General features: G+C 46.4%; 3 protein-coding genes across 3 annotated transcripts in view; 1 reads left to right on the plus strand and 2 right to left on the minus strand.

Annotated features, from left to right (window-relative positions):
* LOC311502011 (neuronal acetylcholine receptor subunit alpha-10-like) overlaps nucleotides 1–2,926 on the plus strand; it is a gene marked incomplete at its 5' end in the record, with an annotated part of 44,309 nt that extends 41,383 nt beyond the window's left edge. The window contains 4 exons of the mRNA XM_084564120.1: nucleotides 1–49; nucleotides 126–411; nucleotides 1,253–1,591; nucleotides 1,667–2,926. The exon at nucleotides 1–49 is cut by the window's left edge and continues 198 nt beyond it. Coding sequence (XP_084420246.1) covers nucleotides 1–49; nucleotides 126–411; nucleotides 1,253–1,591; nucleotides 1,667–1,869 — 877 coding nt within the window. The 3' untranslated portion in view covers nucleotides 1,870–2,926. The remainder of the gene's footprint in view (nucleotides 50–125; nucleotides 412–1,252; nucleotides 1,592–1,666) is intronic.
* Nucleotides 2,927–8,051: 5,125 nt separating this feature from the next.
* Nucleotides 8,052–10,322, minus strand: LOC311502024 (uncharacterized protein; the record flags this gene model as incomplete). Its single annotated transcript, XM_084564138.1, has 4 exons — nucleotides 8,052–8,713; nucleotides 9,286–9,460; nucleotides 9,540–9,583; nucleotides 10,280–10,322. The coding sequence occupies 4 exons, from the start codon at nucleotides 10,320–10,322 to the stop codon at nucleotides 8,595–8,597; spliced, it is 381 nt and encodes a 126-aa protein (XP_084420264.1). The 3' UTR covers nucleotides 8,052–8,594.
* Nucleotides 10,323–11,231: 909 nt separating this feature from the next.
* apbb3 (amyloid beta (A4) precursor protein-binding, family B, member 3) lies at nucleotides 11,232–16,913 on the minus strand. Its single transcript, XM_084564121.1, has 11 exons — nucleotides 16,802–16,913; nucleotides 15,135–15,429; nucleotides 14,949–14,997; nucleotides 13,861–14,010; nucleotides 13,514–13,641; nucleotides 12,974–13,088; nucleotides 12,789–12,870; nucleotides 12,631–12,714; nucleotides 12,344–12,459; nucleotides 12,092–12,271; nucleotides 11,232–11,884 (listed from the first exon to the last, which is right to left on the minus strand). Exons 1-11 carry the CDS (start codon nucleotides 16,848–16,850, stop codon nucleotides 11,633–11,635), a joined length of 1,500 nt encoding a protein of 499 aa, XP_084420247.1. The 5' UTR covers nucleotides 16,851–16,913; the 3' UTR covers nucleotides 11,232–11,632.
* Nucleotides 16,914–18,562: the final 1,649 nt, after the last annotated feature.

The raw sequence follows: 18,562 nt of genomic DNA on the forward strand, positions 1-18,562 counted from the left end.
CTTGGACAGTGCTGACCTGGCTGACTTCGTTCCCAACGTGGAGTGGGAGGTGAGGCATCGCCTGTTTCCTGTGCTCCTCACTTATCCTGGTTCCTGGATTTGACTCGGACTCTTTGTTCCACCAGGTTCTGGGCATGCCGGCCAAGAAAAACATCATCCTGTACGGCTGCTGCTCAGACCCGTACCCAGACATCACCTTCACCCTCCACCTCAAGAGACGGGCCTCCTTCTATATCTTCAACCTCCTCATCCCCTGCATGATGATCTCCTTCCTGGCTCCGCTGGGCTTCTACCTGCCGGCCGACTCTGGAGAAAAGGTTTCTCTGGGCGTCACGGTGCTGCTGGCCCTCACCGTCTTCCAGCTGCTGGTGGCCGAGAGCATGCCGCCCTCCGAGAGCGTCCCACTGATTGGTGAGAGGCTCATCCTCTGCATGCTAGGAGGCTAGGGGGAGCTACTGTTAGCTAGGAGGCTAGGAAGAGCTACTGTTAGCTAGGAGGCTAGGAGGAGCTACTGTTAGCTAGGGGGCTAGGAGGCTAGGAGGAGCTACTGTTAGCTAGGAGGCTAGGAGGCTAGGAAGAGCTATTGTTAGCTAGGAGGCTAGGAAGCTAGGAGGAGCTACTGTTAGCTAGGAGGCTAGGGGGCTAGGAAGAGCTACTGTTAGCTAGGAGGCTAGGAGGCTAGGAAGAGCTACTGTTAGCTAGGGGGCTAGGAGGCTAGGAAGAGCTACTGTTAGCTAGGAGGCTAGGAGGCTAGGAAGAGCTACTGTTAGCTAGGAGGCTAGGAGGAGCTACTGTTAGCTAGGAGGCTAGGAGGATAGGAAGAGCTACTGTTAGCTAGAAGGCTAGGAAGAGCTACTGTTAGCTAGGAGGCTAAGAAGAGCTACTGTTAGCTAGGAGGCTAGGAGGAGCTACTTTTAGCTAGGAGGCTAGGAGGAGCTACTGTTAGCTAGGAGGCTAGGAGGCTAGGAAGACCTACTGTAAGCTAGGAGGCTAGGAGGCTAGGAAGAGCAACTGTTAGCTAGGAGGCTAGGAGGCTAGGAAGAGCTACTGTTAGCTAGGAGGCTAGGAAGAGCTACTGTTAGCTAGGAGGCTAGGAGGAGCTACTGTTAGCTAGGAGGCTAGGAGGCTAGGAAGAGCTACTGTTAGCTAGGGGGCTAGGAAGAGCTACTGTTAGCTGGGAGGAGCTAAAGTTAGCTGGGAGGCTCCTTAAAACTGGTTTGACCTCTGACCTCTGACCGTCGTTCACCAACAGGGAAGTACTACATCGCTACGATGACGATGGTCACGGCGTCCACAGCTCTCACCATCTTCATCATGAACATCCACCACTGTGGTTCGGAGGCTCGTCCCGTCCCCCCGTGGGCAGAACGCTTCATCCTCAAGCACCTCGCCAGAATCTGCTTCGTCTACGAGGTCGGCGAGAACTGCCTCGGCGTACCGTCGTCAAGGAGACGAACTCAGGACGAGTCACATGGGCCATCGGCCAACGGCAGAGGAGCAAACTGGGATGTCAACGGGCAGACGAACGCGAAGGAGGATCTGTTTGTGACCGTCGACCACTCAGAGGAGAGAGCAGGAGGAGGAGGAGGAAGTGAAGAAGGAGGAGGAGGAGGAGGAGGAGGAAGAGGAGGAGGAGGAGGAGGAGGAGGAGGAGGAGGAGGAGGAGTGGAGGCGCAGTGCGTTTGTCGCCTCCAGGGAGTCTGTCAGAACGTGGAGTTCATCGCTAACTCGTACCAGGAGCAGCGAGCGGCGCAGCTTCGTATCGGGGAGTGGAGGAAGGTCGCCAAGGTCATGGACCGATTCTTCATGTGGCTCTTCTTCATCATGGTCTTCATCATGAGCATCCTCATCCTGGGGAAAGCCGTCTAAATCGTCCAATCAGATCTTTAGGAGAACAGGCTCCGCCCACCATGTTTCATCTACAAGAGTCAGAACAGAACAATTATCAGATTCTCTGGTCGTCCATGTCTCTGTAGAGGACAGCTGGTCCCTGGTGGGCGTCCCAGGAACTGGTTGCCATGGTAACCCTCATATAGACATGGCTAGCTCCTGATGCTCCAAGCTGCCGTCATCATGCTGAACTGAGCCATCGTTCTCCTCCTGATTGGTCTGCTGTCCACCAATCAGAGGGCTGTTGCTAGTTTACACAAACACACATTTATCAATGCGAGGATCCGTTCCCATAGAAACACGTCGTAAAACTGTTGACGTAGTTAGCATTAAGACAAGGAAATAACCAAAACATAGACGCCAATGACTTCCTGTTAGCATTAGCAACCATGCTAAAGTTGGAGCTTGACCAAAAGGGAGGAGCCCTCTGATTGGTGGACAGCAGACCAATCAGGAGGAGAACGAAGGCTCTGTTCAGCATGATGACGGCAGCTTGGAGCATCAGGAGCTAGCCATGTCTATATAAGGGTTACCATGGCAACCAGAGCCTGGGATGTCCACCAGACCCAGGCGAGACATGGACCACCAGAGAACCTCTTCATGGACCACCAGAGAACCTCTTCATATGCAGACGATGCTTCAGAGTTTTTCTTTTCTTCCATGAAATTAAACGTCTGCTGTCGGTTCCTCATGTTCAATTCTTCGCTGTTTTTCTGTTGATTAGAGATAAAATGATTCTTTATTATTATTATTAGGAAGAGAAAACGTATAAAGTGCCAAATGTACATTTATTAAACCACTTTGTTGACTCACTCTGATGTTTCGTGGTGAAGCTGTGAATAAATAAAGAAGCTGAGAGAACATGTGGTTCTTCAGAGGGTCAGAACATCTTCAGGAAACAGTGACGTCCATCTTCACCTAGAGTCAGAGCTTTAAATGAGACGCGTGGTTTCACTTCCTGTCGGTGGCAGAACAAACACTGAACCACAAGAGAAGAAGAGTCAAGATGTCGACGCTGAGCTGGTTGAACTGGAAGCTGCTGATCATCACAGGTAAAGACTTAATGAACCTTAATGAACACATGAATCCTTCAGAGAGTCTCAACTCTTCTAATGTGAAGCTGATTCATGGATGAAACCATGAAATCAGCAGCTGAACTGAAGTAGTCTTTATAAAAACAAACATCCTGAAAGTCGACAAAGAACTGAACAGAAACATTCTAGTCACTAAAATGAGCAACACAAATCATCTCTAGACACTTTACAACATCTGGTCTGAACCCCAGAGCAGCATGAAGGTGACGGTGGCAGGACAAAAAACTTTTAACAGGAAGAAACTTTGAACAGAACCAGGACCAGGACCAGAACCAGAACCAGAACCAGCTCATATGGAAGGACCCATCTGCCTCAGGCCGGCCGGGTAGAGACAGAGAAGAGAAGAGAGAGGAGGAAGGAGATAAACATCCATGTGACTAAAGTACATGTAGAATCTGATGATGTTACAGGACAGTTAGAGAAGATAAGAGGAACCATGGACAGGTTGGAGAACTGTTCATTCAGGTAGGAGTGGAGGACTGTTCATTCAGGTAGGAGTGGAGGACTGCAGGAGGACATGAAGACTGGGCAGGCTGATGAGACCACGACAACAGATGTAGTATAGAGCTCCACATTAAGTCACCTCCTATAATGACCTGATCTGTTCTAAGAACTAAATCAGCTAAAAAAGAGTTCTGGGTGTGAGACCGTCCTAGAGAAGTAAACTCTACCTCCTGGTCTGAACTCTGGGTTGTCATGGTTACAGGTTGACATGGTTAATAAAATCAGCCATATTCCTAGAGATGAGAGCAGCACCCTCTCTCCTAATCAGACCAGGCTTTCCCCAGAAACTGTTCCAATTATCAATGAAGGCCACGTTGTTTGCTGGACACCACCTAGATAACCAGAGATGGAATGATGACGTGCGACTAAACATGTCATCATTGGTCAGATTGGGCAGGGGACCAGAGAAAACTACGGAGTCAGACATAGTTTTTGACCTGAGACACCCGGGTGTCATTACTGCCGACGTGAATAACAATTTTAGCATATTTAGCCTCAGCCTTAGCTTCAGCTGTAGCTTTAGCCTTAGCTTTAGCCTTAGCCTTAGCCTTAGCCTTAGCTTTAGCCTTAGCTTTAGCCTTAGCTTTAACCTTAGCTTTAGCCTTAGCCAGCAGTTTAAGATAAGAGTCAGTGTCGCCCGCTCTGGCCCCTGGAATACATCTAACTATGGTCGCTGGATTCTCTATCTTCACGTTCTGCAAAATAGAGTCGCTAATTACCAGAGTTGGTTTCTCAGCGGGTGTGTCGCTGATGTTAGGGAGGAATTTATGGTGATGCTGATGAAGAAGAATGTATGAATTGTATGTCTTAGGCTGAAGGAGTTTATTTAGGCTCGATCGAGGAGAACAGAAGCTTCGTCATCACGACATAAGTGCATGAGTCCACCTCAAATTCTAAGGGTCAAACACTAAAGCTCAGATTCTTATACTAGAAAGGTGGGTCGAGGCAGCAAAGGGGAGATGTGTTAACATCCAATTGGCTATAGTACATAAACATGAAGATAAGGACTCACACCAGCTAGGAAACACAAATTGTCAGACAGTGACGGAGGATGTTATCATCTAACTCTACAGCTGTGTCTGTAGACAGCCAGACAGTGAGATTGAAGATGCCAATAAGAGGGACCATGGCCTTGGCATGTTCCTCAGAGAGAAAATAAGGCAGATAACTGACCCCAGCAGTAGGGAACAGCTGAGAAACAAATTAGAAACATGAAGGGGTTGGTGGTGATCCACGGGCCGAGTGGGACTATGCTCCCTTCGTACTGTCACCCAGCCTCCCTGGTGGGGACAGCTAACAGGAGCTATGCTAGCAGGACCTACACCTAACAGGAGCTACGCTAACAGGAGCTATGCTAACAGAAGCTATGCTAACAGAAGCTACACTAATGGAAAATAAACACTAACTGGTTTGTTTTTGTTTTTTGCTGAGCCATGCTTCCAGTTCAGAGCCTCGCCTCCAATGCTACGAATAAACTACATTTATCACAAGTACCATGAACATTAAAGGAGACAGAGGAGTAACTAAACATGTGACATGACGTACAGGAGAGAGAAGGAGGAGCAGAGGGAGACTGAGCTAACATGGCTAACCGCTAAAGTTAACAGACCAAAGTTGATTAAGTGAGAACAAGATGTGAGGTTCAAAAGGATCTATGGAGGACAAGTGGTGGTGTAAAAGATGTGAAAGAATTCACCGCTATACACAGAACGTTTCTGTCATTTGAAAGAAGCTAAACCAGTCTGTAAACAGCAACACGGCGCGGTGCAGAAGCAGGAAGTGACACGATACGCTTAGTCACATGACGGACGTCCAACCAGAGAGGAGCTCCTCTAGGATTAAACCAGAGTTCATGTGTTCACTCAGATTCTCTTTGTCTACTTTCAGGAGTTGAGTGAAAATCTGTCTGTTGATGTTTTGAGTCATTTTTATTCAGAAAACAATGTAAATACTTTAAGTGTCCTGTAGATGTGTTAACGTTAGAGGAGGAAGCATCCAGACGCTCAGAGGACTGGTGCATTCATTGTGCCAACGCCGTCGTCTCCTAAGAGTTTGATTAACGTGTGAATCTGAAACAGATGCATTTCATGTTTTATTTTAGTGCTGGCTAACCATTAGCATAGCATCTTTTATAGCCACTGTCCTGTAGGAGCATGGAGGTGATTTAAATCTTCTTTTGTCTCCAGTGTCTCGATGCAGCAGCAGCAGAGTTGTTGGTCGTCCCGGTCAGGACGTCACTCTGACCTGTAAATATGATGTAAAGAAATATGGAGCTCTGAGAGTTTGCTGGGGTCGAGGAGATTTACCAAACAGAGGCTGCAGCGATCAGCTGATCTACACAGATGGACATAAAGTGGCTGAAAGACGTTCCAGCAGGTATCAGCTGCTGGGACGTCTGGACCAAGGAGACGCTTCTCTGACGATAGTGAAGATCACTGAAGACGACGCTGGAAGATATGGATGTAGATTGATGATGCCTGGACCATTTAATGATCTGAAGTATCACCTGGATCTGAGAGTGGACACAGGTCAGAGTCTGATTCATACGGTGGCCGAGAAGGGTCACAACACATGCATATTCAAAACCATCTGCAACGTCAAAAAAACACCAGCAAACTCAGAAATACACCTGCAAACTCACCTGGAAACGAACTGCAAACTAAATGAAACGAACTGCAAACTAAATGAAACGAACTGCAAACTAAATGAAACGAACTGCAAACTAAATGAAACGAACTGCAAACTATGACAACGGAAATGATGTTTCCAGGGGACCATAGTCAGTGACGGACCCACATACCGTTTCCTCTGCTAGGTCCAACCTACAGTCAATGGTTGGACCCATAGACGCCTCATTGAGCGGGTTGGCCCGCTGCTGCGATACGTCAACGTCGCCGCCATATTGGTAGAGGCGGCTCTGCCCCGCGAACCAATACGAGTCAATGGAGTGAACTTTATTAAGCGTCTGCTACTACGTGCTATAAGTTAATTCCTCTCATTTACACATTCATACATGGACGTATATATTCAGAAAACCGTTAGGAACCTAAAACAACGTCTGTAATGGTCTCTGATGATTATAAACGTGAACTATTCTTTATATGTTCAGTGTACAGATCGGCATCAAACCACTCGATGTATTTTATAATGTTTTCACGAGTGTTTAGCTGTTACTGTGATGATACATGGCAGTCAAAATACTGAATCTGTGTCTATAATAACCACCTGACATGGAAATGAGACATCTGTATTAATAAACAGCACCAGCATTTACATGGTACTGATGTTGATTAATCGTTTTTATATTTTAACGACTAATATTGACAATCATTGGGACAAGAAAATTAACAAAATTAACAAAGTCTGCAAATCATAATAAAGTAAAATGAAATAATAATAATGGCATAAAATACTGCGATTGCCTGGTATAAACCATACTCTTTGATTTTTTTATTTTTTTATTTTTTAGAAGGAAACAGATTAAAGAACATATATACATACTTATATTTATACAGCAGTATGTGCAAGGAAACAGATTAAAAAACACATACTTATATCAATACAGCTTTATTCATTCATTTGTTCATCTTCTATACCCGATTATTCCTGCTAAGGGTCACGGGGGTCTGCTGAAGCCTATCCCAGCTGTCATCGGGCGAAAGGCAGGGGTACACCCTGGACAGGTCACCAGTCTATCGCAGGGCTAACACAGAGACAGACAACCATTCAATTCTAGCACAGCATCCGAGTATTACACACAACATAAATAGAGTAAAAATTACAACAGTGCAAATATTATGCGCGGGACTTGTAGTATCAACAAAAGTATGCATATTCTGATCTCAAAATGATGTTGTAATGATCAAATACAATCAAAAGTAATTGTTCTGTCTTACTTGTGAAAAGTAATCCAGTGGAATCGGGTTTCGCTTGTCAATCGATTGAAACATTTCCAAGCAGCACAAGAATGAGGCATCTTTCGACCGGTGATAGCGCCAGTTTGCCACTTCCAATGAGGCGTCTATGTATACATGTCTATGGTTGGACCATTGACTGTATGGGTTGGACCTAGCAGAGGAAACGGTATGTGGGTCCGTCACTGACTATGGTCCCCTGGAAACATCATTTCCATTGTCATAGTTTGCAGTTCGTTTTCATCTAGTTTGCAGTTCGTTTCCAGGTGAGTTTGCAGGTGTATTTCTGAGTTTGCTGGTGTTTTTTTTGACGTTGCAGATGGTTTTGAATATGCATGTGTTGTGTTGAATATGCATGTGTTGTGACCCTTCTCGGCCACCGTAGATTTATCAACATCAACTCATCAACTCACTGATCTGAGCTTTTACTCTGAAAATCTCTCTCTCAGCCACAAGTGATGTCAGCACGTCAACAGGAAGTGATGTCAGCACATCAACAGGAAGTGATGTCAGCATGTCAACAGGAAGTGATGTCACATTCACATCCAGCACAGCCACAGTCTCCATGACGACACCAGGTCCAGAGCTGACGGTGAGTTTAACAGCTGACTGGATGAGTCAAGGTGTTTTATTTTATTTTATTTTATTTTTCTCATCAGTGAACAAACCTCTCAGTTCAGTCACATTCATCTGTTTGTTGGTTCGTTGACAGACGTTCATCAACTTAATTGGAAACTCTGTGAAAGTCTCCCTCATCATCATCCTCATCTTCATCACGGCTCTGGTGGTTGCTGTCAACGGTCAGTCAACGTTATTGATTACTTGATTGATTGATTGATATCTGAGTGATCATTGATAATTTGATTGTTTGCAGTTTGGAGGCGGAGACATGATGGCAGGACGGACCAATCAGAGGAGGCCTGAGCATCTAACATTTTTTATTTTTTTATTGTGCCATTGATTAAATAAAGACTTGACATAATTGGTTTTTATTGTCTTCAGATCAATAGATTTATTGATTAAAGTTCAATAGATGATCGTCATGACAACAATGATGATGATGATGATGACAGAACAACTCTTTATTGACTGTCCATCAACTTCTTGTTAATCAGTGAAGTAAAGACTGCGTTGCCCCGTTGCATGATGGGAGCCATGATGAGGCTGGAGGTCAGAGGTCAGAGGTCAGAGGTCAGCTGAGGTGGGAGGTCAGCAGGTCGTAGAGGCAGCAGCAGCAGAGAGCGGCTGAACAGAGTTTCAGACAAGAGCTCCGTCCGTCGGGTTGATCCTGATGAGGCTGCATGACGAACACTGAAGGAGGGCAACACGGCAACACGGCAATCAACAGTGCAACACGGCAATCAACATGGCAACACAGCAATCAACATGGCAACACAGCAATCAACACAGCAATCAACATGGCAACACAGCAATCTACACGGCAATCAACATGGCAACACAGCAATCAACATGGCAACACAGCAATCAACACAGCAACACAGCAATCAACATGGCAACACAGCAATCAACAGTGCAACACGGCAATCAACACGGCAACACGGCAATCAACAGTGCAACACGGCAATCAACACAGCAATCAACATGGCAACACAGCAATCAACATGGCAACACAGCAATCTACATGGCAATCAACATGGCAACACAGCAATCAACACAGCAACACAGCAATCAACATGGCAACACAGCAATCAACACGGCAACACAGCAATCAACATGGCAACACAGCAATCAACACTGTCAACACCGTCAACACAGCAATCAACACAGCAATCAACACTGTCAACACCGTCAACACAGCAATCAACACAGCAATCAACACGGCAATCAACACATCAATCAACATGACGCGTGTTTGGAGATACCTGTGTGTTTTGGAGGGTAGGAGCCTCCGGGGCCTCCGGGGCCTCCGGGGCCTCCGTGGCCCCCGAGGCCCCCGAGGCCCCCGTGGGACCCGTGGGACCCGTCATGGCCGCTCTGGTAGCTGGGCTGAGCTGGAGCTCCAGGATAGAAGGAGTCTGTATAGTTCTGATTGAATACCTGTGGAGGAGACATGGTTACCGTGGTAACACTGATGCTCAGGTTATTATCTAGAGCTGCTGCAGTGCATGCTGGGTACCTGATACGGAGAACCTGGGAAGGCAGGAGGCTGAGAGCTGAGAGCTGGAAAGAAACAACCACAGGTCACATGATCAGGATAGGACACTGTAGAACCAAGATGGCCGCCGTGTCTCCTCCTCCCGTTGGTCAGACTGAGTCTAGACCTGGATCCAGGTTCTGGATGATCCGTTACCTCTGCTCTCTGCTCCACCTCCACCAGTTACTAACAACATTTATATCCAGCTCCATCATGGATTCACACTTTGTAAATGCTAACGTAGCTAGCTAAATGCTAACGTAGCTAGCTAAATGCTTATGTAGCTAGCTAAATGCTAACGTAGCTAGCTAGCTAATGACAATCTCCCTGAACTAAAGTTTAACTTTACAGCACAACTACTCCCTCAGTAGCTTTCACACAGACAGACGCTTAGTTACACGTTGTCATGGCAACTGTCAATCACCATGACGTCACATCCTGTTTCCATAGCGTCAAATAACTTGAACATACTCAGAATTATATTAACTACCTAAAATGTATGTGACATGTACTTGAGTCCCGCCCACTAACATGTGGGGGCGGGACTTATGACCTATATTGCAGCCAGCCACCAGGGGGCGGGGCTCTACATGCTTTGAGGAGCCGTCATGGCGTCCACTGGTTCTACAGACTGGTCACATGATCAACACATCAGCAGAAACAGGACCGAGGACACCTGCTGGTTGTCTCAGGTACAACATGTAATTAAATCAGTGACGAACCTGAAGGATAAAGAGGACGATAGGGAGGCGGCTGTTCACTCATCTGGAGGACGGACGGAGGATGGATGAGTAGAATCTACCAGGATGAAAAGAAACCTGTTTTACTTTTAGAAAAATAAAATTCACTGTCATCTTAAACGTCAGACTAAACGTGAACAACGGTTTATTTCTTAATTGATCAGCTGATCATGACCTCAGCAAACATGTGACTCAGCTGTCAATAGTCTCTGTCAGGGATCCGTCTAATTTCTGGTCAACTGACTTCATTCCAGCTCTAATCTCATTTACACGTCTCCGTGGCAACTGGGCTCGGACACAGACAGACAGTGTCTCGTTGTTGGACGAGAAAACAGCCGAGACAAACAAACACGTTGAAACAGAATAAAATCTGAGGGTAAAAAACTAAAGTTTTCAGTGAAACCAAACTTCATTCATTATTCTGTCAGTTTAAAGGTCTCTGGAGCAGAAGTGAGTTTTTCAGAATAAAACGTCATGTTACATGTTTTACATAAAAATCTAAATAATTTCTTTCATGCGTCTCCATTTTAAAACGTCAAACTGCAGAATCTTAAGATTTTGACACTTTTAGAAATCCTCTTCAGCCAACATCTGCCTGTGAAGAATTTAAAGTAAACCAGGTCTTAAATGGTGTGTTTTTATAATGGAGTCTGGTGGGAGAGTCTGAACTCACCTGAAGCAGAAAGAAGATGTTCAAGCTGAACTCTGTGGATGACTGAGACACGAGACGACGGTCAGGACAGGGTCAGGACAGAGGACTGCCTTCCTCCTCCTCTTCCTCCTCCTCTTCCTCCTCTTCCTCCTCCTCTTCCTCCCTAAACTGCTCGCTCATTTGGAATTACAGACTTTTTTATTTATTTATTTACAAAACTAAATGTAAAAACTATTAAACAGTAAAAAGAGAAAACACAAAAACAACAGGAAACAGAAGAAATGACTTCAAAGACTTTTATTAGTTATTGTTTGTTTGTTTGTTTGTACATGACATCACTGATTGGTTCGGTACCAAAGGATTTATTGCAGATAAACAAACCGAGCAGCTGAACTCTTATTTCCTACTGACGTGAACGCATCACAGCTCCTATTTACATGTGCTTCGGCCAATCAGGAGGCGGCTTTAGAGTCGGCCATCTTGATTGAAGCGGGAGACCGTGTGGTGCAGTCGTTTCTTCTTCGTGTCTTTGAGCTGGTCAACAGGAAGTCGTTAACTAAAGTCTTCTTCTTCTTCTTCTTCTTTAATCTTACTACTGGTCACTGAGGAGTCCTCCCCCGTCCATCAGCTGACTGATCAGGACCTATGGATGTGTTGGATCTCTGGAGGCCCCGCCCCCAGCTCTAGGAGGTGGCGGCCTGTTTGCTGCGGAACGTTTCAAAGAACGCCATCATGCCCTTCCTCACGCCGCCACCGTTCCCCTTCGCCATCCTCGACGCCATCACGCTGCTGCTGCCGCCATGGTGACGGGACGTGAGGGGGGGGAAGGCGGCGGCGTCCATGGAGTTGGCCCGTTTGACCTTCGATGGGGTCGCTCGCCACGATTTGGACCTCGGAGGAGGAGTCTGAGCCACGAGACACTTCTGATACTGGACCTGATGGAGAAAGACCGTTAGAGAGAAGACCAGCAGGGGGCGGTAGAGGAACGACAGAGGATGGAGAAGGAGAAGAAGAAGAAGAAGAAGAAGAAGAAGAAGAAGAAGAAGAAGTAGTAGAAGGTAGTAATTGAAGAAGGAGAAGAAGAAGAAGATAGAAGTGGACCCGGTCCAGGAGGTGGACCTGGTCCAGGTTTGTGTCCTCACCATACACGCCGCCTGGACGGCCTCAGACAGGATCCCGGCGTCGGGTTCACACCAGAACACGTGACACTCGAAGCGCTGCGTGCCGCCGTCCACAATGACAGCGAAGGTGTGGCAGTCGTGGCCGACGCCCAGGAAGGTGAGGAAGCGAACCTGACACTCCCAGCAGGGCTCGTCCCCGTCCTATCAGAGCAGAGCAGGTTAGAGTCGGCTGTCTCACCTGAGCTGCAGGTGAACAGGTGAGGAGGACAGTACCGCTCCCTTCCACAGCGACAGGACGTTGTCGGTGACGTGGATCACCGCTGCCTCCCACTCGTCTCTGTCCCTGGAGTTCATGATGCTTTCAATGGCTCTGTTCAGCACCTCCATACCTGCAACGCAGCGCCCTGATGCTGGGTCACCACAGCCCACACCACATCACACCACATATATAATATAATATAATATGATATAATATAATATAATATAATATGATATAATATAACATAATATGATATAATATAATATAATATAATATAATAAAGAGGTGAGCTTGGTCGTACCCATGGCTCTGGACACCGGCAGGTTACCGATGTACTGGACCTCAAACTTCTGGACCTGCTGCCTCACGGCCTCCAGGAACTCCACTGAAACAACAATGAGGATGATGAGTGGAGGAAAGACGAAGAGGAGATCAGCTGATAGACCACAGGTGATTCACCTTGTCTGGGCAGGTCTTCAGGTGAGATGCTCTCCATCGTCAGAGAGCGGGACGGCCTCATCAGCGCCTTCTCAGACATCATCTACACACCAAGACATCACACACTGACTGCTGCACTGCTAACAGGCTAACAGGCTAACAGGCTAACAGGCTAAGCTAAGACATGTGGGCGGAGCATCGCTGACCTTGGAGCACATCTCGTGCAGCGCCGTGGCGATGGCTTTGGCCGGAGCGTCGCAGCGGAACACGTGACACTTGAGGACGCAGCTGTCCTTATCGCCCGCCACGAAGGCAAAGTCCCTGAACACACCACAAACAAACACACCTGAGTGATCAGCTGACCGGCAGCTGACGATCAGGAAGTGAGACCAACACATGACCCTGATGTTTAGAGGAGGCTGTAAAGGAGGTGTGGCCAAAGGTTTACCTGTCCCTGCCCAGGTGTGAGGGGGCGTGGCAAAGAAACAGAGAGAGTGACAGTGTTAGTGTAACAGGAAACAAACTAAAAGGTGAGATTGATTTTAACATCTCAGCATGCAGGGAGGAGCTTAGCTTAGCTTAGCTTAGCTTAGCTTAGCAAAAGAACTGGAAGCAGGGGGCGGCTGTTAGCCTGTTAGACTAGCTGAGCTCATTCAACAGGCAACAAGAGAATCTCTAAACACTACGATTCCCATGAGCCTCGGCTCTGTGATTGGTCCTGACAACCTGCTCTCTGATTGGCTCACCTGCCGTTGTTGCAGCCCACCCCCCAGACACGGATGTTGACGATTGGCTGACAGTGGAGGGGGGTGTGGTCTAAGGGGTCCAGCAGGGTCAAGGTGTCCTTCTTCAGGACCAGCATCATCTCCTGGCCCTGCAGACAGACAGGTAGACGGACAGGTGGACAGACAGACAGGTAGACAGAAAGGTGGACAGACAGACAGGTAGACGGACAGGTGGACAGACAGACAGGTAGACAGAAAGGTGGACAGACAGACAGACAGGTAGACAGACAGGTGAACAGGTTGACACAGTGTGAACAGCATCAAGCCAGACTGAGGAACTCTGAACCAGGTGTCTCCAGGTGTCTCACCTCCCCCGAGGCCCCCAGCCTGTCTCTCTGCTCCGGGCTGTTGCAGTGAGACAGCTGCTGGATGACGTTACTGACAGCAAGACTGCTACGACCTGGAGACAGGTCCTCCTCCTCCACCTGCAGCCAGCCCAGAGAGCGCACTGCAAAACACTGAGAGACAGAGAGACAGACAGAGAAAGGGACAGACGGGTGGAGACAGACGGGTGGAGACAGACGGGTGGAGACAGAGAGACAAACAGGGTAAGGGACAGACGGGTGGAGACAGAGAGACAAACAGAGAAAGGGACAGACGAGTGGAAACAGAGAGACAGAAAGGTGGAGACAGAGATGGACAGACGGGTGGAGACAGAGAGACAGACAGACAGAAAGACAGACAGACAGACAGGTGGAGACAGAGAGAGAGAGGTTGACAGATGTGGTTGGACAGAAACCAGGACACAGATTAAATGTGGTAGAGATTAGATCAGATTAGATCTGTTACATCAGTGTTGACGACAATAACACTGTCCACATGGTGGTTGTTGTTGTTATGTTGTTGTGTTGTTGCGTTGTTGTTGTGTTGTCGTTGTGTTGTTGCGTTGTTGTTGTGTTGTTGTGTTGTTGTGTTGTCGTTGTGTTGTGTTGTTGCGCTGTTGTCGTTGTTGTGTTGTTGTCGTTGTGTTGTTGTTGTTGTGTTGTGTTGTGTTGTGTTGTTGCGTTGTTGTTGTGTTGTTGTGTTGTGTTGTTGTCGTTGTTGTGTTGTCGTTGTGTTGTTGTTGTTGTGTTGTTGCGTTGTTGTTGTTGTTGTGTTGTGTTGTTGTTGTGTTGTCGTTGTGTTGTTGTTGTTGTGTTGTGTTGTTTTCGTCGTTGTGTTGTTGTTGTTGTTGTTGTTGTGTCGTTGTTGTTGTTGTGTTGTGTTGTGTTGTTGTGTTGTGTTGTGTTGTTGTCGTCGTTGTGTTGTTGTGTTGTGTTGTGTTGTGTTGTGTTGTGTTGTTGTTGTTGTTGTTGTGTCGTCGTTGTTGTTGTGTTGTTGTGTCGTTGTTGTTGTTGTTGTGTCGTTGTTGTTGTGTCGTTGTTGTTGTTGTTGTGTTGTTGTCGTTGTGTCCTACCTTGGTGTCTGGCTCATGGTGGCTGAGGTAATCCTCCGTCCAGGACGTCCTGACAGAACAAACTTCATTAAGGGAACCAGTCCTCACAAACACACAAATACAGCCTGTACATGTGTGTGTGTGTTTGTGAGGACCACAGTCAGTGTTAACCACACTACTGAGGACAGTAAACAGGAAGTGTCCCACCTGTCCTCAGGTGGTCCGTCCGTCTCCTGGTTGGAGCTCTGCTGTCCGTCCTCCTCCTGATGAGACACCACAGAAGAAGAGCCTGAGTGACCTGGACTGCACGCCTGCTTAACGAGGACACCGGGTCTCACCTTTCTGTCCAGCGTCTGGGGTGTCCCGGTGAGGCGGGGGTGTTGCCACTGGGTGGCGCCGGTGGGGACGTGCCAGTAGTACGTCCCGGTGGAGTCTTTGATGGTCCTCCAGCCGGAGGGAAGGTCCGGGTCCAGCAGCAGGTTCTGGTCGGTCCAGATGTTGTCTGCAGAGACACAAACAGCTGTGAGTGCCCCCGCAGGCGGCGGCCGGTACTGCGTCAGAGACCTGGAGAACCTGTGGAACCTTTATATATAAATATATATATATGATGAGAACAAGTCTAATAATTTCCATTTCAGTGCTACATCTGTTAGCATAGTTACGGTAGTGAACAGTGTCCATTAGCATTAGCATTAGCATTAGCATTAGCACAACTCTTGAACTAAAACCCTAAATGAATGAATACAGCTGCTGTAGCATTTACACGTCAGCTGTCTCCACATGTCTTCATGTCGGTCCAACTACTTCCTCTTTACACTGAGACATCTGCTGAAGACATCCAATCAGATGACAGCATGATGAGCTCCTGTCCAATCAGCTGCCTGTTAATGTGTGACATGGTGCTGATACTGATGAGAGGATGTGGAGGAGGTGACTCTGAGCTTCAGTCAGAAATAACCTGATCACTGGTCAATCAGAAGCTGAACTTTATCATGAAGAGGAAGAGGAGGAGGAAGAGGAGGAGGAGGAGGAGGATGAGGATGAGGAGGAGGAAGAGGAGGAGGAGGAAGAGGAGGAGGAGGAGGAGGAGGAGGAGGAGGAAGAGGAGGTCAAACAGGAAGTAGCTGTAAATAATGAATGAACCCTGAGTCCTGAAAAGCTGAATCAGCTGATTAGAAGAAAACGATATGAGAGGAAGATGGATCCAGACCTCTGGTAGTGATGATGATGATGATGATGATGAAGGTGAGCACTAATGTCAGGTTGCTAGAGGAGATAATGTCCTTGACCAGTGGACCAATCAGAAGCTCTTGAACTGGGCATGTGTGAACAACTCACCTTCACATCATCCATGAATTTATGTAAAACAATCTAATAAATAATAACTCAACTAGTTCAGTTCATTTATTATTAATCACTTATTTATAGTTTCATGTATTTATAGAGTTTTATTTATTTATTTAGCGTTGGTTTCTCACTAACCTCCAGTTAATGAAGCTCAGTATGACGGAGGTGAATATATAACTTTATCTTTTTCATTTCTATCTCTTCTGTTTCTCTTTTATTTAACTTATATTATTGTCCTGTAACACTTAAACTCATCTTCCGTCTCATCTCATCGTTAGCTAGCTAATGATGCTAACATTAGCACCTTTCTAAACATGTTAGCTTCAAACATAGACCACATTTCATTATTAGATTTCTGTCCATCCGGGGACGTCCCGCTGAGATTCAACACTTGCTCCAGGAAGTCGTGTCAGGACGGCAGATAGAAGAGGCACATCATGCTAACAAGGCTAAAGCTAACAGGTGATGCTGCAGGGTGCTACATGCAGCGTACGGGGTCATGTGACCTCTACATGCAACCATCTTACCGTCATAGTTGACGATGATGATGGCCAACATGTAATCCTTGCCCATCATGGCTCCGCCCTCCAGTCAGCTGATCACACTCTCAGAGGACAGATGTTAAAGCTTCCTGTGTCCCTCTGCTCTCAGACATCAGTCTAATTCTTCTTCTTTGTTTTATTTCCCGCCCTTCTCTCTCTCTCTCTCTCTCTCTCTCTCTCTCTCTTCTTCTCCTCCTCTCAGTCGTTCCTCCTCTCTATCTCTCTCCTCTCTGTCTGATGAAGGATGCTGTTTGTCCTCCTCCTCCTCATCCTCCTGCTGATGTCATCACTCCCCTCCCTCCCTCTCTGTCTTCCTGCCTCGCTCGCCCCTTCACTGTAAAACTCTGCTTGTGTTCTTGGTTCAACTTCCTGTTTGTGTTCATGTTCATCTGTTTACTCGTCTTCAGCTGCTTTATGTGTTTAATGTGGTTGTTTTGTTTGTATTTATTCATTTTGTGTTTTATTTATTTAGTTTAATTTGTTTTTGTTTCTTAGTGTCTACTTTATGTTTATTTAGTTTATTTCTATTTATTCTGTTTATAGTTTGTTTATAGATCACAGAAGAAAACAACAACTGTGTGTTTGACTCACTTGTGATTGTTTACATCAGCATGTGGACGTTTATTAAGTTTGTCCTGAGTCTCTCTGTTAGAACCTGATTCTGCTCCAGCTAAGATCAGCTGAGACAACAGGAAGTAGAACGTGACGGAGGAATGTAAACATGTTGCTGAGGCAGGAAAGCAGAAAGTAGATCTGGACTACAAACATGGAGAGGATGAGTGTGTGAATGGACTCAATGAAGGATGAACCTGTTAAAACGTGACTGATATGAACAGTGATGACATGACCCCCCCCCCCCCCCCCCCCCCCCCATCACACAGGGACTCTACCTCACCTGCCTCAGTGACTCTAACCTGACATTAACCTGCACCTTTGAACATTTACTGGAAACATCCAAGCTGTAACGGTACATTACTCTGTTGTACATAGAAATAATATATTTATATTTATTTATCCAGAATGTTCACTTAGTAACTGTTTCACTGTCAGCTTCCTTCACATTTCATCGATTTAGGTTTTCTTTATTATTAGGTGAGTGAGAGAAACGTGTTTTTCGATTTTTCTGTAGCTGTGTCCTGAACGTTTTGAGAAACTGACAATAAAGAAATCTTGAATCTTGAATCTGATCTGTCTGAGTCTGGACGTCCCGTTGGAGCATGTCCTCTGAGTCTCTTATTAATGATTAATTATTAATGATTCATTATTAATCAGTTTGTTTCATTAACTCGTCTCTGTCTCCATCACAAACCAAACATTTCATCATTTTACAGTTTTTTAACCTGACGCTCTACCACGTCACACTACGTGGCCACGTGGCCCGGAAATGTTTTCAATGCAGAGAAATCATGAAGCTCAAGAAGCTCACTACAGGAAGTCCTGTCAAAGTAAAAGCCTCAGGTTGACGCCGCAAGACTTGAATGACATAAACACAGTAAACAACAATGACAGTTATTATTATTATTGTTGTTGTTGTTGTTGTTGTTGTTGTTGTTGTTGTTTGTTCCGTGGCCTTCGTTTAGTTGTACAGTTACAGGAGTACCTTTAGTGTGTATATAGATCAGCTGAGGTCACAAACACTTTTTAAATTGCAGATTGTGAGTAAACGTTTGGACGTCTTCTCATTCAGTGGATCATCACAGAAAAGCAGCGTCTCAGTGGTTTATAGCCACAAGTCACAGCAGCAAA

This window comes from Chelon labrosus, assembly GCF_963514085.1.
Source record: "Chelon labrosus genome assembly, chromosome: 17".
Classification (NCBI taxonomy): domain Eukaryota; kingdom Metazoa; phylum Chordata; class Actinopteri; order Mugiliformes; family Mugilidae; genus Chelon; species Chelon labrosus.